Source organism: Equus przewalskii, chromosome X (assembly GCF_037783145.1).
Source record: "Equus przewalskii isolate Varuska chromosome X, EquPr2, whole genome shotgun sequence".
NCBI classification, from domain to species: Eukaryota; Metazoa; Chordata; class Mammalia; order Perissodactyla; family Equidae; genus Equus; species Equus przewalskii.
Window position 1 is genome coordinate 52,470,579 of NC_091863.1, and position 23,987 is coordinate 52,494,565.

The window sequence follows — 23,987 nt, forward strand, 5'->3', positions numbered from 1 at the left end:
TTGTCATTTCTTTCCTTCTACTTGATGTGGGATTAGTTTTCTTTTTTTTCTAGTTTCTTAATGTAGAAAGTTAGGTTACTAAATTGTGACCTTTCTTTTTTTTCTAATGTAGGCATTTAAAGCTATAAATTTCCCCCGCAGCACTGCTTTTGCTGCACCCCATAAGTTTTGGCATGTTGTGTTTTCATTTTTATTTGTCTCTAGGTTTTTTTTTAATTTCTCTTTTGACTTCTTGTTGATCCATAGTTGTTAAGTAGCATGTTGTAGCATCTTTCTTCTCCTTCTGGGACTTCCATTAGGCATATGTTGATACATTTGATGGTATCCCACTGTTTCTGGGGCACTGTTCATTTTTCTTCATTTTTTTCTTTCTTTTGCTCAGACTGGATAATCTCAATCAACTTATCTTCAAGTTCTATGATTCTTTCTTCTGCTAGCTCAAATCTGCTCTTGTGCCTCTCTAATGAATTTTTCATTTCAGTTATTTTACTTTTCAACTCCAGAATTCCTATCTGGTTCTTTTTTTCTAATTTTTATCTCTTTATATTGTCTCTTTGATGAGACGTTATTCTCAGGCTCACCTTTAAATCTTTAGATACGGTTTCTTCTAGTTCTTTGAATATATTTATATTAACCAATTTAAATTTTTTGTCTGAATTCCAACATTTAGGCCCCATCGGGGCAGTTTCTACTGACTGCTTTTTCTTGTGTATGGACCAGTGTCTCGTGTATACTTTCCTGTTTCTTTGCATGTATGACCATTTTTTTGCTGAAAATTGGACATTTTAGACAATATAACATAGTACTTCTGGAAATCAGATCCTGACCCCCAGGTTTTGTTGCTATTGTTCTTTTTTGTTATTGTTGCTGTTTGTTTTTTTAGTATCTTTCTTGGACTAATTCTGTAATATCTGTATTCCTTGTAGTATATGGCCACTGAAGTCCCTGCTTGGTTAGCTTGGTGGCCAGCTAGTGATTGTTCAGAGATCTCCTTAAACGTCTTGAACTATTGTCTTCCACCTTTTGCTGAGGGGCTCTGTGTGCATATTGGGGCATTCCTTCAACACTCAGCCAGGCAGTTTACAACTCTGCCTCAAGTTCAGCCACAGGAGAGAGATTAGGGCCCTCTCAGGTCTTTTCTAGGCACATGCACAGCCCTAGGTCCTTCGAGATCCCCCGCAATATGTCAGAGCTTTTCAAAGCCCCCTACAGATATCTCATTCCCCATTTCTTTCTTTTATGTTTTTGACCAGACCCTTGCTTGCCCTGACTGGTATTTCAGCCTCAGGCAGCTGTGATGTTAAACACCCTGGGAATAGAACTTTTCCACTGACCTAGCTCTAAGTCAGGTGAAGTAATAAGAAGCCCTGTGAATGGGACTTTTCTAGGTAGCTTTGAGACAGGTTAAATAGCGACAAGACTCTGGGTATGTGAGTTTTTGAGGGCTACAAACCCAGTCTTCCCTCTCCAGTCCTGAAAGCCTGCTGGTTTCCATAGCTACTGTGGTTAAAAGCTGTTGGTTTTCAAGGCTACCTCAAAGCTCTGAAGAAGAGAATTGGGGGCAGGGTAAATTAAAATGCCACAAATGTTGCTGCTACAGAGGTTCAACAACTTTTCATCAATAAACACTATTCAGATTGTTGCAAGCCTTTTGGCTAATATCCAGCATTCTGAAAAAGTTGATTTTGACAATTTTCGCCAATGCCTTTTTTGCTTTTATGAGCAGCTGATCTTCTGAGATCTTTAATCTACCATTCCTTCCAAGTACAATCTTAAAGAAATCTGCCCAGGCTGGGAATTTACCTACAATGGAACACACTCCTGAGGAAGCAGAAGTTGAAAGAAGCACTGGGGTAAAGTCTTTTTAAAGGATAAACAGTTGCCAGAACTGGATAAACAGAAAGGATAAACAGCAGAGAACTGGGGAACTAGAACGTAGAAGGTGGGAAAACATTTACCCTTTCGTACCTTTTGAATTTTGTACCATGTTCGTGTGTTACCTATGCAAAAAACATTTTTAATATATTTATAAAAGAAGGAGGCAGTAGGTATTTTAAGTTTTCTCTTAAGATCCCATGAGATATACTACACCCTGCCTGTTTCTGAGAAACTCTCTATTCACTTGAAGTGTCTTGTTCATTACCAGAGCCATCAACTACCAAGGTAGTAAAACAGGTAGTTTTGACTTCGGAACTCTTCCTCCTCAGTTTATTGCTTTTTCCTACAGACAGTTGCATTCCCATGGTCTAGTTCCTCTTTTTCGCCTACAAAGCTCCACTTTGTAATACATGATGGAATATATATCATATCGTGAACTTTTTCTTCACAGCTCTTTTCACAATTGTAACTAAGTTATTTAAGTGGGTAATCAGATGTTTAATGTGTGCTCCAAGAGGACAGAGCCCATAGTAGCCTTATTCACCATTATATCGCCAATTTCCAGGTTACTGCCTGACACATAGTAGATGCTTGGCAAATCCTTGTTGAATTAAATTGAATTGCCTTTACATTGTGCAAACCTTCAGCACTTGATGCAAGCCCAACAAAGCATCATAAGGGCCCTTTGCTCCACCAGAAAAAAAAAAAAAACAAGCTCAAGATTTCCAGGGTACTCCCTTGGAAAAGCATGTATCTTTCCAGATACTCATGGGCTTTTAGGAAATTTCTGCAGCAACTGATTAGAGAAACAGATGCCAGATTAAACAAAAGTGTTTGGCTATGCTTTAAAAAATGAGGCTATAAAAATGAAGCTGAAAAGTAATTTCCCTTCATCTCTCTTAACTCTGACTGAAAAACTTTTCCTAACAAGCAAGTCAAGCCATAATCTTCCCTACCCAATCCCAACACCATCCCTCATCCCTAAAACAAACAAACAAAAAGCTTCTTATAAATGGTCACACTGATGGGGCCGGCCAGGTGGCGCAGCGGTTAAGTTCGCACGTTCCGCTTCTCGGTGGCCCGGGGTTCGCTGGTTCGGATCCCGGGTGCGGACATGGCACTGCTTGGCAGCCATGCTGTGGTAGGCGTCCCACGTATGGACTAGAGGAAGATGGGCACGGATGTTAGCTCAGAGCCAGGCTTCCTCAGCAAAAAGAGGAGGACTGGCAGTAGTTAGCTGAGGGCTAATCTTCCTCCAAAATAAATAAATAAATAAATAAATAAATGGTCACACTGAAAGGCTAGCTTGGTTCACTTTTCCACCCTAGTTCCCACAGCACTCCCAGACCAGCTACTTTGGAATCCAGTCTTCTGAGGACCTTCAATGAACACGGAAGTATCACCTCCACCAAATTTCATCTGACACTGCTTCACGTCTACTTATAGCAGTACCATATGACATACTCATTACGTTGATCTGAGTTACTTTGGAGAATATCTAAAATAACTCCATGTGCTCCAAGGCACTGATTAAATATCACTGGATAATAAGAGGATATCTGCTGACTGAGAATATATATTACATTACCAACTCCTCCCTACAAACCATGGCACTATATCCAACCCAGAGGGATTAAAAGCTTTGGTCTCCCTCACTATAGAGCTATTCAGGACAGAACTGAAGGGCATCAGGTTGACACCTCTTAAGAAGCATTCATTGAAAGGATAATCAGATAGGTTGGCACAATTCAAGTCATCTACTCATGCTGGACATATCAGTTGGACTTTCCCTTTGCCCACCCTCCCAGTGTAAGGATGAATTGGCTGTAAAGTTTACGACAGAATCAATTTAGGTTGCTTGACTATTTGAGCAAGACAGTGGCAGCCCAGAAAACAGAGAATGCTAAAGCCAGGAGGAACTCCAAAACTCACTGACCAAACCTCTAATTTTACAAATGGGAAAACTCAGGCTCACAAAACTAAAGACTTACTCAACGTCATACAGCTAGCTAATGGCACAGTTGGAACGAGCACCCATGTTCTCTGTGTCAAGCTAGAGATGGCTTCACTAAACATATTCAATATCAAATCTTCCTCAAAGATGGAATCAACTCATCCTTCTAGGAAAGCAATTACTTACCAGATGGGTGCCCCAGTTGCCAAAGCAAGAGCTGAACAGGTACCCCAAAAGAATACCTTAATGTAAACATCTAAAACTCTTGTCTTTAAAAGTACAGAATGTAAGAAAGTGACATTTTTAAAAAATTTAAGACTAGGTTATAAGAGCTATATAAATTATATTATTTCTACTTTATCAACTTTATGTACATTTTTAGAACAGAATGCATCTTTTGTGTTCATTTAAAACCTAAGTTTTCATTAGTCCAAGACAGGCTATGTATGTGTGGTTGTGAATGTATATGTGTGGGCTTCATGATATAATTCTTTTTTCTGACATCTGTTTTACACATACAAACATGCATAAAGTATGTTATCCTTGGTTTTTGAAAGTCTATTTAAAAATTTTGTTTAAATTTTTCTGTTTGGTTAAATACTGTCATGTTCACTGAAATGATGTGAAAATTTATGTAGGTATAAAATAAGATCCTATAATTGGGTTAGTCATTCCTTTGCCAAATGATTAAACTACAATACGTAACACAAAAGAACAAAAAAAGTGAACTTGTAGATCCCCTACCCACTGCCACCTTTGTAAAGCTGAGAACCTTGGGCCCCGGTGACATGACTTACCAAGGTCACAGATCCCACCAATAGCAGAACCAGCACCAAACCCAGGTATCTAAATGTCATGTCTAGCGTTTTTTCCCCATTATACCATTATTCCACCTCTGCTCATTTGCAAAAAGTACCCAGTGGAGCTTCCCCAGAGAAATTTCAATCTGGAGACTGTCATCTTCTATTTTTCTAGCCCATTAGAGTCCAAGACTCATAGATCAATAAAGCTAGATCATCTAGCTCAGGAGTTGCAACCTGCCTGAATCTAGGCTGTGGAATATATTTTATGTAGCTAGCGCATTTTAAAAAAAGAAGAAAGTAAAGGCCCTTTGAATAAGGTGAGGGTACTGAATCTTACCCCAATCATTCCAGTCCTATTAACCCACTTCCAAAGCTTCATACTTTTCTGTTTTCTCCTTGGCCTCTGACAGCATTTGAGGCTATGATCCCTGAAGCTAGAGCAGACATAATTAACACCACATCAAAGTAAAACTAGTTGATGGAAAATGTGAAATACAGCATTATGTTTTACCAATAGCTATATTCACAACCTTACCAATAAAAATTCATTTAGGTTTTTTTTTCGTTTACTGCAAACTACTACCAGTAAGACAAACCCAGCCCAGCACCTATTTTTGTATGGCCCCTCTCCCATAGGTGAGCTGAAAATAGCTTTTACATTTTTAAACATTGAAAAAATTCAAAGGGAGAATATCTTGTGACGTGAAAATTATGTGAAATTCATATTTCAATGTCAGTACATAAAGTTTTATTAGAATACAACCACTCTCATTTCATACACATATTATCTATGGCTGATTTCTCACATCAATGGCAGTTAAGCAATTGCCACAGAAATTGCCTGGCTCTCAAAGCCTAAAACATGGTCCTTTACAGAAGACGTTTACTGACCCTGAGCTACAGCAAAGAAAATTTAAAGCTGCAATTAACTGCTGAAAAGTCACAAATATTTGTGTGGAATTGCTAACACCTTATATATCACTCTCAGATGAATCTTTCTGAAACAAAGCTCAAACCATGCCTCTCTCCTACCAAAAACATTTTCAATACTCTGCCTATAAAGAAAAGAGTGGAGTACTTAACAGGTCTTGCACAGTCAAGGCATCCACCTTCCATTCCAACCTCATCTCCCAAACCTCCCCTCCTGAACCCTACGTTCCAGATGACTTGAATTATTTGCCGTCCCTTTACATTCTCCCTGTCATTCCTACTATATGAAATGCCCCGTCCTGAATATAGTGCAACACAGTAAAATGAGCAGGGCCTTTAGAGTCAGGTCAGGGTTCTAATTCAGACCCTTGCCCTTATTAGCTGAGGAAGTTACTTAACACCTCTGAACTTAATTTTTCTCATCTATAAAATGAGAATAATAATCCTTACCTCATAAGACTCTTACAAGATTTTAATGCCTGGCACATGGGAACAGCTAAACAAGTGATAAGTGTTAGTAATTCTGCCCTATTCCAATGCTACTTCCTCCTTTGCTTTTCCTTGTCCTCCCACCAGGCAATGAGACCTCTCTTTAATGTCATGTACCATGGTATCCACCTGTCCCACTCTTACAGCTCTGATTCATACCTACTACCTTACACGATAGTGATCTCTATCCACGTCTTGTCTCACCTACTAGTCTGGGAACTCCTTGAGGGCAGGATCCATCTGTGACTCACTCTGTCACATCTGTGACAGCCCTGAGAACAATGGCTTGAATATAGTATGTGCACAAGTATTTACTGAATGAATGGTATGTATTCACTGAACTATATATAACACTTATTAGGTGTATCATGTTGCGTTGGGATATAAGCAAGGGCCACATCACTTGTTCTGAATAATACCTAACCTGAGTGATTAGAACATATTCAAACAATATCAGAGACCAAAACTGCCAACATAAAAACAAAGGACAAACAGAAAAGTGGGCAATATATTCACCTTTCAAAGGGACAGTGTTTTTATTTTCCACTAGTTTAAGTTATAATCATCATCTTATACTCTAACAATTATAAATAGATCACATTTAAAAGGGGGAATCAACTACTTCCCCAAGGGAGACATGTCGAATATCATTCATAATGTCAATTACTTCTGAGCACCATCTAAGTAAATCCAAATATTCAAATAGGACCTACATTTAATAAATTAATCATCACACATAGTTGTGACTAAAACCTTATCTAGAGCTCTGTACAAAATCAGACACAAGCAGGATAAACTTAGAAATCAAGTTCCATCTAGGTTAACACCTTTGACAAAAACTGCAGCTGATTTTTGCAGCATGATGCACCAAATTTCATTGGTTCCTAGAAACACTAGCTATTTGATTTGATGGTTAATTTAATAAGTTAAATAAAAAGGTGTCAATCATTCTTCCTGGCTTGCAATGCCAGACTCTAAATGCCAAAATGAATCCACACACATGAATACAAAATTAATTGCTGAGATATGCCAATGTAAGGAGTGACATTTTCCAATAAAATGATAGCAAAAAATACCTGTTTTCAACTACGTCTGCTTATGCAGTTCCCTTCAGAAACCTACTGAAAAGTACACATTCACCAGCAGATATATTATTAACTTGAAGATGTCTTATCAACAATTTACAGTGTTTAGCCATTTCCATTTACAAAGCACTTTCATAATACGTTAACTCCTTTGAGCCTCACAACACCCCTCCGTGAGGTGGACATAATTACCCCCATTCTACAGTTGAAGTAAGTGATTTGTGCCATTTTATCCCTAGATGGTAAAGCCAAGATTGTAACCCAGGTCTTCTAACTCCAATTCCACTGTTCTCTTTTCCTTTTTCCTCCACACAAAGCAAGAGCATACCTTTGTTCTGCTTCCACACCATTTACTCTCACAAAGTTGCCAGGCTAGCACAGCGTGAGGAAGTACAGTGGGAGTGTAAACATTACTGTGGTCGAGACAGTGGGAAACATCCCGCCCTTGCCTCTAGCTCGTCACCTTTTTAGAATCATGTGACGTTAAGGAAAGAAGTGGAATGTGGGTTAGCTGTTGGGTTTTATTTCCTACCTTTCCTATTTTTAACTTTCTATGTATGCCCAGAAACAGAAAAACCACCATAAATATCAAGAAGCCCTTCTGGGCCAAAATATCTCTTGGATCTGTTGCCCACATGCAAAGGTTTAAGCTGCATAATTGTTGACTCTTACCATTTTTAGTCTCAGAAAAGGAAAGAATAAAACCACTACTTGCCCTTAGCTTACAAAACTTTTGCCCTTCCTCAAATGTTTTATTCAACTGTTTACTTATCCTTAAGAATCTTAATCTCTCTGATGTGCCGTAGCTGGTCACTTTTTAGCACAAACACTTTCAGCTTACCATTTACTTCACAGAGCCACTCCCTTCCTAGGGCTTATGATGGACTTCATTTGACTGTGGATACTGCACCAAGCATTTTACTGTAATAAGTAAATAAAAAGAAAATACAAACATTCCCCCCTTTTCCTTTCCTTCACCTTTCTAACGACTTTTTTGGCACAACCTGCATATTTTTAACCTCTCAATGAACTTTATTAAGTGGCAACACACCCCAAATCCTGGCCTATAAGTCTCTAAGGATCAGCATGTCAAATGCGCCATCTTTAAGGTACTGCCAAGAGTTTACTCTTGTTCAGGCCACAATAAGACAAACCATTAAATGATCAAACTCAATCAAATGACCAGCAGGAACTTGGACAATTTATATACTCTGCCCAAAGTGGACAGACAACATGTGCAGGGAAAACACAGACTCAAAGGGGCAAATCAGAAGAGCTGCGGAACAAATACCAGCTGGTAGCAGTTACCACTGCGCTGCCACTCCCGAGCCTTTCTCCCTGCTCTTGGTTGACTGCATCTGCCTTAAGACAGTCCCTACACTGGATCTACATACAATATTTTTGGGATAAATCCATTCTGAACAAAGTTATAAGCATACAGGACATATTTGCCAGTGACTTTTACCTTATTTTTCACAATCATCTTTTAGTCAAGAAAAGAAAAATTTAATTATTACTCCACCCAGTCACTATCCTCCATTTTTCTGAGTATATACTTTGGCACAAAGGGTTGGTTTGCCTGCACTCTTGTTAAAGATGTTTATTATTCTTTCTCTTACTCCAAGCCTTCTGCCAACTAGCAAAAATAAAAAATCCACACACAGTAGGGAAGTGGTGTGAGGGTCCCACAGCTGTCAGCTGTGACCACTGAGAATGCCAAGGTAGGTGATGCTCCTTCAGCCCCGTGGCTCCCAATCCTGGCTCTATAATTTGCCTCCTGGGGGCTGGGCTCCTTGTGCCAGGGACTGGACAAGTTTTTGTTCCACGCTCAAGCAGAATTCAGTGGCATGTGAGGCCATCCAATAGCTCTGAGCTTAGACTAACCTTGACCAAAACCATAGCTCCATAACTTAAAGAAAAATTCAGTGAGGCAAACGTGCTTTCCTTAGAAAATAACTTGCCATGGGGAATTTTGCACTGCCCCCACACCTATCTGTAGCAACCAGAGGCCAGGACAAAACCCTTATTGCTGGCCTTAATTCTCAGTTCTTTAGGAGGTGCTGTGGCAGTTCCTTGGTCAGCTTGGATATCTCCTTACCCCAGACACGGGTGCTAAGCATGTCCAATGGCACAGGCAGATTGTCCCTTCAGAACAACAATCTGCCAAGTGACGATAGCTGCAGAGCAAGAAGGTCCACGACACAGCTACAGATCCTGTCTTAAAAGATCAAGGCCACTAAAGGGAAAGGCCGAAAGTTCTAGTTGTAGCCATCGCCTTCTGCTTCTGCTGACCTCACTTCCGAAGTGTCCGGAAACCTCAGAGACCTGGGCTGGGAATCACCCTGAATCCTTCCTTCCCCCTGCGGTATGGAAATCTTAAAGGCCAGAACCACTGGCTCAGGGAAACAGCTCATCGAAGCCTTTCACTTACTTCTCATTGCGCTGATAAGCGCGTTGCCATCTTTGATCACGTCTTTGATGAATTTATTGGTCCTCTCCAGCTCCTGCTCGTAGCACTTGAGCCTCTCACGGAAATCGGGGCTGTCCAGGTAGCAGTCGCTGAACTCCAGCGGGGGATGCCCCATGGTTCTGATGGCGGAGATTGGAAGGAGAGAGGAAAGACACAAAGACCAAGAGAATCAGTGACAAATTAAGGGGAGTGGCTGGGATGGATTGAGTTCAGGACCCACTTAGGAAACTCCTAGCCTCCCTCCCATTGGAGGACAGGTACCTGTTCCGATGAGATTCCTGGGGAGAGCTGGCTGGTCTGTACCGGAAACGAGTGGCCCGGCGATTACTTCAGGTGACAGGGAGAGCTAACTAACGCAGTCGGATCCCGGCGGGGTGCTGCCTAGCAAGCAGCATGCCCCCTAGGCATCGCCTCCCCTGACAGGCAGCAGAAACCGCAGCCCGGCTCGCCTCTGGAGACCAGCCGGATCCTTCCCGAGCAATTGCAAACGTGACACTTCGGCCTGCCCAGGGCGTAGGCGGGGGAGCCTCCTCTCCTAGCTCCTCGCTCCCGAACTAGATGAAGGTTTCCTTTGCTGAAATCCGCGGGCAACCCTGGTTGCACTGTCCCCTCCCCCTTCTTAAAGCCAGCGCCTCGGCCCCGCCCCAGCGAAGCCCTTGTACGGAGCCAAAGCACTCGGGCTCCTTCTTCTACTGTCTTCCTTGCCCTCTAGGGTTTAGTTACCAGAGTCCTCCGGCTCCCAAGAGCTCTTCCTGGTCCAACGGAACCGGCTTGCTGTCCAGATAGGCACCGGAGGAGTTAAGCAGGGGCAGCAATGAAACGTAGCCTTCCTCCATAGACACCCGAGCGGGAAGAGGAGGGCGATAGCGCGACGCACAATAGCTGCGGTAGCCCGGCGCTTCCCTACGGAAACTGGGGAGCAGTCAGCGCCCTAGGACTCCAGCTGGAAAGCGTGGCGGCCTGGGAGATGTAGTCTTTCCGTTTCACGCCCCATGACTCCTCCCTGCAATCTCCCCACCACCCCGCCGGGGCGGCTGCTCTCCCAGAAAGGCATTCCCAGCCTGCCTCAGGCTCGCTAGCCGGGCCCAGCCTCCAGGGGCAGGTGCGCCACGCTGAAGTCTACGTGGAAAGTTTCTGAAACTGGAGCAAGAACCCAGGAGTAATGGATTGTGAGAGGCCGTCTCTCACTTGCCATTACTATTTGGCTGGATTGTTTATTCTTTTTCCTTCCTCTCTTTCAGCGTCCCTCTGACCGACCAACTTCTTTTTCTCTTCCCTTTCCCATTTCTCTTTGTCCTAGCCTTCTAATTCCCGTGGGCCTTCGACCCAAAGGCTTGACTCCTACTCTAGGATCTCTATGTTAAGATCAGAACCCCCTGCCAAAGAAAGGGAGGCTGGAATTAGGAGTTCACTTTTTCCTGACTAGGACCTCAGACTATCATACCTCATGGTTTTTGTGACCCAGCTCATTGCGGAGGCTGTTGATTAAGCACATGATTTTCCACGTGTAAGTGGAAAATCTGGGAAGAGGATGTTATAAATTGTCTTGCAGCTTATCTAAGAAGCCTCTTGTCCATTGTCTGTTGTAGGAGAAGTGAGGTTACTCTTAAAAGCAGCTTCGTTGAGATTAAGAGTAGCTAGGGGCAGGAAAATAGTGTGTACATGGGCAAAAGGATCCATGTTGATTTTAGAGAAGTGTTTAGATTACATTGCCCTGTGAAGACAGCCAAGAAAAGCCAGAACTGAAGGGGGTTATAAATAGAGTAATAATGGCTAACCCACCTATATCAGTGTCCTATTGCTGCTGTAACAAATTACCACAAACTTGATGACTTAAAACAATACAAATTTATTGTCTTACAGTTCTGGAAGTCAGAAATCAGAAATGGACCTGACTGGGCCAAAATCAAGATATCAGAAGGGCTGTGTTCCTTTCTGGAAACTCTAGAGGAGAACCCATTTTCTTGCCTTTTCCAGCTTCCAGAAGCTGTCCACATCCTTTGGCTTATAGCCCCCTTCCTCCATCTTCAAAGCCAGCAATGGCTGATTAAGTCCAAAGTGGGCTTTAAAAGGACCAAAGCAGGTACTAAGAGAAGGTGCCCAATGAATTAATATATGATCTTTCATTCTAGCAAGGTTCCCTATAGCATTCATCCATTCATTCAGCAAGCATTTATTGAACACCTGTTATATGCCCTGATTTATAGAACCTATACCTGGGTTTTCATCACGATGAACATTACCATTGACACTATTGATGTTAAGTCCAAACATGTTCATCTAACTTCCTATACTCAGAGTTTTACAGTCAGCGGTGTTATCCTTCATCTAGACAATGAAACTAAAGTTCAAAGGCCTTGGACCAAATACCAAAGAAGAAAGATGGTGAAAATTGTAACTCAGTCCTTCAGATAATAGCTGCATTAATTGAGCATTATCCTAGATGCTTTGCACGCATTTTACCTAACCCTCAAAAAACTCCATAGGATTGGGGTCTTCAAATTTTTATTCACATAAACCCTAAAAGAATTTTGAGAAGCCATGTACTGCTTCACACATTTTTAGGTTGATAGCTAAATTTTTTCATCATGTTTAAATAGTGTCAAAAGGTATAATTTCCAATACTATACGTATTGACAATTTAAAATAAAACTGTTATATTACATTTTTAAAGATTTTCATTGGATTCTAAATACCAGGGCAATTTGATGCCCACCATCAAACATTAAATACACAAAAAAACAAAAGTGTAAACTTTTCTTTAACCTTCAGAAAATTTACATTGTTCCTTTTTTCTCCTTGAAATAAAACATGCATTGCATTCTCCCCACAGAATTGTATTCTATCATTATATATTTTTATACTTGAAAGTCCTCTATTGCTCACCACATTAAATTTCTCTGCAACAAAAATATGCCCACAAATAGAAATTAAATTATTTTTATTTCCTTGTGACTATAAGGCCCCAAGTAGAAAAAAGCTTCTGGATTGAGTTATAATTGCAATTACTGCACGTAAACAATAGATAAAAATATCATGAAGATATTATACATTACGATTATTTTTATAAAACATAAAATTGTATAGAAATGCATTTAGTGAGATGGAAGGAGAAGGGGTAATTTATAGTCTTGAGTTAAAGAAGATTCCCGGATGTCAATATTAGAAATTGTTGCTTTGTTCAGTCCCAAGGGTTTTACATCCTGAGTGAAAATACTGTAGTAAGAGTTGTGACCTTTGAAAGGAATGCTTTCTTTTTGAGAGACTGGGAAAGAGAGGTGGGAAGGGCAAACACGAGGTGAATTCTCAGGCAAATAGTTTTTAGGAAATAGTACTAAAAGAAGTTGAGGATTTAGAAATTGGTTCCCTTTCAGTTTTACTCAGAATTATCAAAACTTGGAAGAAGCCAAGATGTCCTTCAGTAGGTAAATGGATAAATAAACTGTGGTACATCCAGACAATGTAGTATCATTCAGTGCTAAAAAGAAATGAGCTATCAAGCCATGAAAAGACATGAGGGAACCTTAAATGTATACATTGGTAAGTGAAAGAAGCCAAACTGAAAAGGCTACATGCTGTATGATGCCAACTATATGACATTCTGGAAAAGGCAAAACTATGGAGAAAGTAAAAAGATCAGTGGTTGCCAAGGAGCAGGGGCAGGAGGGAGAGAGATGAATAGGTGGAGTACAAGAGGATCTTTAGGGCAGTGGAAATACTCCATGTGATACTATAATGATGAATACATGTCATTACACATTTGTCCAAACCCATAGAATGTACAACCCCAAGAGTGAACCCTAATGTAAACTATGGACTTTGGGTGATAATGATGTGTGAATATAGGTTCATCAGTTGTAACAAACGTGCCACTCTGATGGGGGATGTTGATAATGGAGGAGGCTATGCATGTGTAAGGGCAGAAGTAAATGGGAAATCCTATACCTCCCTCTCAATTTTGCTGTGACCCTAAAACTGCTCTAAAAAATAAAGTTTTTAAAAAATTTTGGGAGCTATAAACCGCATTCCCCCTGTTTCTTATATGTCAAAGTAACACCATCGCCACAGTCTTAAAACAGGACAGTATCTCTTTCCTAAGCAATCACTCAGTTTCAGCTGTGATGCTGTGGAAAGAAAACTGAGATTAGAGCAATACAGGTAATACAGATCTGTAGTTGAGTTTAGCTCCATCCCTTAGAAGCTCTGTGACCTTGAGTAAGTTACATGTAAACTTTCCTTGGAATAAATATCTTTTTCACAAATTTTTATGAGGATTAACTATAGATAATGTATGTGGAGTGCCTGGCACATAATAACTCCTCAATAAATGTTGGTGGAATCCAGTGCTTTTTCATTGTTCTTGCTCTAATGGACAGCAACAGAGGCAGAGAGGAGTCAGATCCATCACAACCATGTTCCTAGAAAAACATTACTGTTTATATAGCTTGATCCCTGATCATCATCATCATAGGAAAATACAAAGTCATACTCAAAGGAATTTACATTTCAACTTACATAGAAATGCAAGCCTGATTTGTCATCTGGCTAATATGGTATCTCAGCTTTCAGGACACTCACAAGGTCTGCAGCATGGCAACATAGCCAAGACTCCTTCAGGGTTTAAGAACCAGAGGCTGAAATCCTGGAGTTAATCATTTTAGCGGGTTACTCCAAGGTGGACTTGCAGGACAGCTGTAAGTCTCAACGCTATGCAGCTCAGATCATCCAGGACAGGAGCTTATCAGCTTGATGTGTCTGTCTATCCTTCATGCTGGAATCAGAACCATAACCGTTTAACCTAATGAAGCAGATCAGCCTCCTATAAATTTCAAATTGCTTTCACAACTTGAAAGATACAGAGAGGGAAAGTAAAGAAACCAGATGTTATAGATTTTTAGAAAAGCAATGGTACCTGCCCGAGAAAACCCAATAAAGATCCAATATTAACTTCATATGCCAGCTTCTGCTTCTGGGACAATAGTTAGCTTCATTAAAATATTTCTTCACAGTGCTTGTTAATCATTTGCTCTTTTTTACGTATGAAAAAAAATATATACGGAGTTCTTTTTAAAATGGTTTGGGAGCCTGGAAAGAAAGGTAATTTTCCAAAAGACATTCTTTAGGCTTCAGTAATTTATAAGATGTGTTTAAAAAGAGTTTTATCCTAAAGATAAAAGGTAATATTTTATAACCTCTATGCTGCTTATAAAGAATCCTAAAGGTCTTTGTCCTTAAATGTTACAATCCTTCTTTCACAAGAGAGGAGAGAAGATGTAGAAGTTAACTGGCCACATCAGCAGCAAAAATAGAAACTGGAGGGGAAGTAGGGGTGAAGGAGCGGAGGGAGAGGGGGCAGCCTAAGTCGAGGACTTCTCTTATGCCAGGCACTTTACATAAATGATCTCATTTACTTTGCACCACAACTCTGTGAGGAAGGTTCTATTGTCACTTTCATTTTACAGATGAGGCAACCGAAACTCAGAGAAAGTTAAGCTACTTGGCCAAGGTCACCAGGACAGTAAATGATATACCAGATATTTCAGTCCAGGTCTGAGTCTGAAGCCCTTTTTTCACCATTGCGTTACAATGCCTTCCAGTCTAACACATCAATATTGAATTTCCATTCCCTCCTGCTTATGTGACTGGATGTACTTAGTACTGTAATACGGAAAAAATAATTTAGGGTAACTTGTTGGTAATTGTAGCAAATAATTTGAAATTATCCCAGGTTTAGTATTAACAAAGGCTTTATGTTGAATTTCTCTGAAGAGCTAGCTGACAGATCTGGCTCTCATGATGCATATGCCCAACCCTCCAGAACTTTCAGACTTGCACTGCATGGAACATAAGACAAAGTGCCTAACATCTTCCCAGCCCCACCACCTGGCTACTCTTGCCCCTAATTCTAGCCTCGCCTAAATCCTGTACTACTGTTGGCACCATTCCCAGCCCCAGTCTTGGCTCTGGCCCATTCTCTGCTTTGACTGGATTTGGCCTAGTTTCTTTCCTTAGCCTAAGCCAAGATTTTAAGAGCTGTAAGTGGTAAATAGTTGAAGGAAGGGAAAATCCTTTTCCATAATTCACTGTATATTCAACTCTCCACCTACCTTCCCCCTTTGAGTCTCTCCTTAAGATGTTTCTTGGTAAAAAAAAAAAAAAAAACCATCAATTTATAGCCTTAAAAATGTAATCTAGTTTAATCTATGTGATTAACTATCTACCAAAATTCTTTATTCATAGGATTCACCATTTTCATCACACTTTCATATCAGCAGGACCATATTAAAGCTGTCTATTGGTAAGAACCTAGGGATTTTCTCCTTGTGGCCATTTTCTGTGTCCATTTTGATTCCTACTTAGCCAACAGTTCCAAAGAAACTCCAAGCAGAGCCTATTTCAATTCTGAGAGACTTTGTAAGGGTGATGAAGGTATGGCTGTTTACTTTTAAACTCCCAGAAAGAAATCAATACCCACTATCCCAGTACAGCCTGCTAGGCTACTTCATTTTCTAGCATCTCACAAGGTAGTATGATCTATTGAGGGAACAGAAACTTTCCAACAGTTCCTAGGGCTTCCTACTGAATAGTGGAACGTAAATCATAATGTTCTGCTAATGAATCTTGAACTTTGGTTTGCATGAGAATCACCTAGTGTGCTTGTTGAAATGTATATTTTTCGGGACCCCTCTCCCAGAGAGTCTGAGATGTGGATTCAGGTATGATCTGGATTCAGGTATGGGCTGAGGTGGGCTAATATGGACTGAGGCCTGGAAATAACAAGGAATCAGAAAATTAGGGGAGGGGAGACCTGGGTGAGTCCTAGGGAAATCTTAATTTTAAACAAGTACCACATGATTCTGATGGAGAGGGTCTACAATCCAGTTACCCAGTCTCATGCATTGATATGGGGTCTTATCTATTAAAAATTGTTGAGATTTGACAGTCTTTGTACAACCATGGTTATGATTAATAACGAGTGGAAGTTTCCACTCATTTTGACAACAGTTAGGCTTTCTGGCTTCTATACTAGTTCATCATACATCTAATACTAAGCTAATAATTAAATAAATGTGATTAAATAACTGTGATATTTGTTTAACATTTTATATGTGGTCATTTTTCACTCATATCACATAGCACATTACATATTTTTTAAAAGAATTACTAGAATAATAACTTGAGAAAAATAAAATAACAAATATTTTCCAACAGTTTTCTGGCCCTGGGTTTGATAAGACATAAAGAAGCCTTTAGACAATTAAGCCTATCAAAGTTTTTTTAGTTTCTCTTAAAGTAAAACAGCATGAGATAAAACATGCAGTTCTTTCCAATTTTTAAATCTCTGTGATTTGCCATCAATAAAACAAGCAGTAGACAAATGTTGAGAATAACATGTCACTGACTGCAAATGAGTATGCATTTATACTTAAAGTAAAATAATAAGGTATAAAATAAAGCACTTTAATAAAGTATTCTAGAACAATATAAATTGGTCTTTTTTCACAAATTTTCAATAATTTCATGTTAGTAATTTTATAAATGGACGTATCACACAATGAATTCTGAGACAGGTGTCTAAAGAAGGCAACAGTACGGTGGCAATGCTCTGGCAAGGATCCAATACAGGCCAATCATGCTCTCTCTCTCTCCTTGTTAAACCAACATTACCACAGGAAGGAAACTGGCTTCAGAAACTCAGAATGAATTGTGGGTGAATTCACATTTCAACCTTCAAAAAGCTAGGTTAGACCACTAAGTTACTCTACTGACTATTCTTAAGAAGAACAACTTTGAATTTTAAGTTAATAACATAAAATAATAAAAGGTAAACAAAACGCTAACATCAACACTTACTATGTTCAAGGCACCTACTTAATCTTTACAACAACCACCTTTCAAGGTGGGAATGTCATTCCCGTTCTCCAGATGAGGAAACTGAAGATGAGAAAAATGAAGTAATTTGTCCAAAGTCATTCAGTCTAGGAGTGGTTGAGCTAGGAATTGAATCCAGCTGCTAGGACCCCGGACCTCACTCTTAACTACTGTGCTAGCCTGCCTCTGTGCCAAGATATTTTCATCACATTGGACAAGCTTTAAAAGCACGCTAAAAACTGATATTGACAAGGAGAAACAGGAGCCCTCATAAACAGACTGTGGGAATGTAAACTTGTATGAATGTTTTGGAAGGCAGTTTGGTAACATCTACCAAAATTTTAAATGCATATTCCCCTTGACCCAATAGTTCTACTTTTAGGAATTTATGCTAAAGACTTCACCACAGAAGCTTTCAAAGATATGGACAAATATATTCACTACAGCATTTTTCTGTAGTAGCCAAACAGGAACCCCTTGAAATGACTACTATGAGACTAGATATATAAATGATGTACATCCATGCAAGGAGAGATTATGCACACATAAAGAGAATGATTTAGTTTGAAAATATGTCCAAGGTATGGAAGTTAACAAAACTAGTTGAAAACTAGTTTCATATTAGTATCTAGAGTATGATCACATTTTGTGTGTTTTATATTATATATTATAATTTATAAAATATATGTAAATTATGTCTCAATAAGAATGGGACTGTTTACTTGTGCATATGTATTTGTTCACAAATAATTTTAATGGTCTTTATTTGAAGGAGTGGAAATGGGATAGAGAGGGGGGATTATTCATTTTGCACCCTCCTGCACAGTTCAAATATTTACTATGAGCATATCTTGTCAAGAACAAAATTAAGACAGAAAACAAAAAGAAAAACTCAAGTAGCATCATTTAACCCAGAAGCATGCGAACTTTTGTGACCACGAACACAGTAAGAAATGCATTTTACATCATCGACCATAACATATACATACATAACTACAGTAAGTTTCACAAAATATTACATAGAATGTGCTCTACTATTTCCTATTCTATTCTATTCCACTCTATTTCATTTTTTACAACTCTGGTCACTACCCTCTAAAATGATTTCATATCACAGAGTAAATCTTGACTTGTCCTGCTGATATAGGTGCAAGCCTGACTAGACACCATAATCCAGAGGGGGCCCTAATTTACACAACAGACCATCTCCAGCCAGCCCAATGCTTACCTAACCCATAAAACCAGATATTCCTAGCCAATCAACACCACTCAGAGACTTTGCTTTCCTAAAATAGGACAGATATAGTCTAAAATCTTTTGACTTTATAAGACTTATCCCATTCTTCCTGTTCTCAGCCTCATATCCCATTACCTACCTAGACTCTGTACTGAATTGGGTTCCCTGCTTGGCAGTAAAACTTTTTCACTCAGTACTCAATTGTTGCTCTTTATTTTTTAATTTAACAACCCACTAATGATTTGCCACCTGTAGTTTGATAAACACTGATCTAATTCACTAGGGAACTAAAAAAAAGGTTGGTTCTGTTGCTCATTTGTTTTAACACAACTTTTCCATTTTCTTCCCAATGTGCTACCAATTCACATAATCAAATTCTTGTTTGCCCTATTCATATAATGGTTTTCATATCCCTTATTTACTTATTTTGAGATTTTGCAAAGCAAAGCCAAGCTTTCTTGTAGTCAGCAATAACACATTAAAAAACCCCACTGAACCCAAAGATGTGGGGAGAGTTTGATTGACCAGGAAATTTAGGAAGAGGCATTAGACTATTCAGTGTGGAATGAAATTTAAAATTTTACATCGTGTGGTCAAGAAAATTACTTATTTTTTGTTGTTGATGTGAGCTTTTGTAAAACTGCCCTGTTAAACTATATTAGTAAAACAAAGATAAATAAATCAATAGAAAATTGAGGAGAAAATACAAAATATTTTGTTTTTATCTTGCTTTTATCAATAAATAGTAAATTGGAACTATTTAACTTTTAAATAAATATGAAACAGTGCATTCTTCAGGTCTTTAAATAACCATTTTGGGAGAACTGAAAACTTTCGTTATGTCATTCGTGTCTAACGAATACTTTGCTGCAACAATCCTAGGCTTTTCTCATGTAGCAGCTTTATTGATACATAGTTCACATAACAAAAAATTCACCCATGTAAAATGCATAATTCAGGGCTGGCCCTGTGGCCTAGTGGTTAAGTTTGGTCCTCTCTGTTTTGATGGCCCAGGTTCGGTTCCCAGGCATGGACCTACACCACTTGTCAGCAGCCATGCTGTGGTGCCTACTCACAGACAAAATAAAGGAGGATTGACACAGATGCTGGCTCAGGGTGAATCTTCCTTAGCAAAAAAAAAAACCCAAAAAACCTACTAGTCAATGTTTTTTAGTCTATTCACAAAACTGAGCAACCATCATCACTATAAATTTTAGAATTTTTTCATCACCTTGAGAAAAATACCCTGTACTCATTAGCAGACATTCCCCCATTTACCCCCAAACCCACCACCTCCCAGCCTCAGGCAATCATTAATCTACTTTCTGTCTCTATAGATTTGCCTATCCTGGATGTTTCATATAAATGGAATCATATAACATGTGACCATCGTGTCTGGATTCTTTGACTTAGCATAATGTTTTCAAGGTTCATCTATCTTATGGTATGAATTGGTACTTCATTCCTTTTCATTGCTAAATAAAAGTCCATTGTATAGATATATCACATTTTATTTATCCATTAATCAATTGATGATCATTTGGATTATTTCCACTTTTAGGCTATTATGAATAATGCTGCTATGAAAATTCATGCAATAAAATTAGAAATTGATAACAAAGGATAGCTAACAGAATCACATATATTTGGAAATGAAATTACATATTAATAAACAACCCCTTAGTTTAAAAAAGGAAGCATAAAGGAAATTACGAAATGCTAGAATAGGATAATAATAAATCTATACACATCAAAATTTGGGGGCTATACCTAAAAAAGTTATATAAGAATATAAGGGAAAATGTATGGCATTAAATAAGTTGATCAGGAAATAATAAAGGTTAGAAACAAAAAAAGTTGAACATTCAACTCATAAATTGGAAAAGAGTTCATAAATAAAATATAAAAAGTGGAACAATAAGGATAAGAGAAACTACTGAAATAGAGAAGAGAAAAACAACAGAGGAGATTTGCAAAATTAAAATTTGTTCTTAAAAAAGATTGGGAAGATAGAACTTTGGCAAAACTAATTTTTTAAAGAATTAAGATGCAGGTAAACAAATGAAGATTACCCAAGACACGGCAAAGATTAAAAATAATAAAAATGTACTATGAACAAGTATATGCTAGTAAATTTTAAAACACAGATTAAATAGACAAGCTCATAGAAATACATAAAATGCCAAAATTGTCACAAGAAGAAACAGAACTTAAATAGACAAAGTTGAAGTGGTAGTCAAATACTTTCCCTCTCATAAATCTCCAAGTCCATATTCTTTTACAAGTGAGTTCTACCAAGCTTTGCAGATCTCTAAATTCTTATCATATATAAGTTGCTCAACTAAAAAGGAGCAAAATCTGCCTGGTTCATTTCATAAGGCACTAGTCATCTTCATTCTAAAACTATAAAGAATAACAGAAGAAAGGAAAAGTGTAGGCCCAATTCACTGAGTGTAGATACAAAATTCCTAAATAAATTATTATCTAACCAACTTGAGTATATATTTTTTAAAAAATCATATGTCATGATCAAGTATGGTTTTTTCCAAGAATAGAAGGATGATTTGATATCATGAAACCTACCTATATAATTTAACATACTAATAGTCTAAATGTGTTAACTCTTATGATCCTAACAATATATTTGATAAATTTCTACAGGAATTTGTGATTTAAATGACTGTCAGCAGACAAGGAATAGAAGAGAAAAACACAAAGCCAAAGTTTATTTTTTAAACAAACTAACAAAGAATATAAACTTCTAGAGAAATAAAGAGAAAAAGAATACATGGAGAAATAATATGAATGAGAAAGGAGATTAGCTACACATAAGTTTGAAAACTCACATGAAATGGAACATTTCTTGGAAATTACCAAAACTCACTCAAGAAAAAGTAGAAATCCTGAGTAAACCAATAACTATTTAACAGTTGAAGCAGGAGTTTAAAATCTTCCCACAAAATAAACACAAAACCAGGCAGTTTTGTAAGAAAGTTCTTCCAAACGTTAAAAGTCAAAGATCATTATAACTTTACACAAAATTCTCCAGTTTCTCACTTTATGAAGTTAGACTAGTTTTGATATCATAACCACAACAGAGAAGTACAAGAAAGGAAAGGTACAAACAATTTAATTTATGAGTATAGATACATCAAGCCTAAACAAAGTTTTAGAGAACTAAATCTTACAGTGTCTAAAAGTAGAACATACCATTGTCAGGTAGTGTTTATTCTAGGAATGCAAGGATAATTTCATAGTAGAAAATCTCTCAATGACATTTATTACTTGTTAGAATAAATGAGAAAGCTGTAACATTCTCTCCATAAATACAAGACAGTGATAAAAATTCAACACCTTTTCTTGATTAAAAACTCTTATTAAACCAGGAGATGTACTTGTTCCACATAATACATAGATATAAGCACAGAGACAAAGGCAAAATGAGGAGGCAAAGGAATACATTCCATGCAAGGGAGCAGGACAAAACCCCAGAAAAATTACTAAATGAAACAGAAATAAACAATCTACCTGACAAAGAGTTCAAACAGAAAGTCATAGGATACTCCCTGGTCTTGGGAGAAGAATGAACTCAGTGAGAATGTCAACAAAGAATTGGAAAATATAAAAAAGAATGACTCAGAAAAGAAGAATACAATACTGGAAATGAAAAATTCACTAGCGGGACTCAATAGCAGAGTGGATGATGCAGAAGAATGGATCAGCGAGCTGGGCGAAAAACTAGAGGAAATCATCCAAGCTGAACAGACAAAAGAAAAAAGAATTAAAAAGAACAAGAACAGTCTAAGAGAACTCTGGAACAATATCAAGCACACTAGCATTGATATTACAGGTCTCCCAGAAGGAAAAGAGAGAAACAAAGGGGCAGAGAACCTACTTGAAGAAATAATAGTTGAAAACTTTCCTAACCTAAGGAAGCAAATAAACATCTAGGTACAGGAAGCACAGAGAGCACCAAACAAGATAAACCCAAAGTGCCCCACACCAAGACACATTATATTTAAAATGCCCAAAATTAAAAATAGAGAATCCTGAAAGCCACAAGAGAAAGTCAACAAGTGACATACAAAGGAAACTCCATAGGACTATCAGCTGACTTCTCAGCAGAAACCTTACAGGCTAGAAGGGAGTGGCACAATATATTTAAAGTGCTGAAAGGAAAAAACCTAAAGCCAAGAATACTCTACCCAGCAAGGTTATCATTCAGAATGGAAGATGAGATAAAGAGTTTCCAAGACAAGCAAAAATTAAAATAGTTAACTACCAAGAAACCAGTTTTACAAGAAATACTAAAGGGACTTATTTAAGTGGAAAAGAAAGACCACAAATAGGAATAAGAAAATTATGCAAAAAAAAGGCAATAAAATCACTGGTAAGGCAAAAATACAGTAAAGGTAGCATATCAACCACCTATGGAGATAATATGAAGGTTAAAAGACAAAAGTACTAAAATTACTTATTTCAGTGATAAGAGGGTAGTGGATTCACACACACAAAATGAGGTTAGCTATGATATCAAAAACATAAAATGTAGGAGGAGGGGAGTAAAAGAGTAGAGCTTTTAGAAAGAAGTCAAACTAAAAAGACCATCACTCAATATGAACTGTGATATACATAGGTTGTTATATACAAATCTCATAGTAATCACAGACCAGAAACCTCTAAAAATTACACAAAAGTTAGGAGAAAGGAACCCAAACATAATACTAAAGAAATACATTGAACCACAAGGGAAGAGAGCAAGAGAAGAAGAAAGGAACAGAGAAGAACTACTAAAACACTCAGAAAAAAATAACAAAATGGCAATAAGTACATACTTATCAATAGCTACTTTAAATGTCAATGGATTAAATCCTCCAATCAAAAGGCATAGGGTGGCTGATTGTATTAAAAAACAAGACCGATATATATGCTGCATACAAGAGACATACTTCAGGACCAGCCACGTGGCCAAGTGGTTAAGTTCATGTGCTCCACTTTGGTGGCCAAAGGTTTTGCCAGTTCAGATCCTGGGCATTGACCTAGCACCACTCATCAAGCTACGCTGAGGTGGCGTCCCACATAGCAGAACTAGAAGGACCTACAACTAGAGTGTACAACTATGTACTAGGGGGCTTTGGGGAGAAGAAGAAGAAAAAAAGACTGACAACAGATGTTAGCTCAGGGACAATCTTTAAAAAAAAAAGAGAGAGACCCACTTCAGACCTAAAGACACTCAAAAACTGAAAGTGAGTGGGTGGAAAAAGATACT

At 38.3% G+C, this 23,987-nt stretch overlaps 1 protein-coding gene across 2 annotated transcripts in view; it reads right to left on the minus strand.

The window, feature by feature from the left end:
* The window catches only part of OPHN1 (oligophrenin 1), a 496,301-nt gene extending 485,649 nt beyond the window's left edge, over positions 1–10,652 (minus strand). The window contains exons 1-2 of one of the 2 annotated variants that reach the window (XM_070604028.1): positions 10,333–10,652; positions 9,571–9,728 (exon numbers count right to left, since the gene is read on the minus strand). In XM_070604028.1, coding sequence (XP_070460129.1) covers positions 9,571–9,724 — 154 coding nt within the window. In that variant the 5' untranslated portion in view covers positions 9,725–9,728; positions 10,333–10,652. Of the gene's footprint in view, positions 1–9,570; positions 9,729–9,870 lie in introns of both variants that reach the window. The other variant, XM_070604029.1, reaches the window with a different exon arrangement.
* Between the last annotated feature and the right edge of the window lie 13,335 nt (positions 10,653–23,987).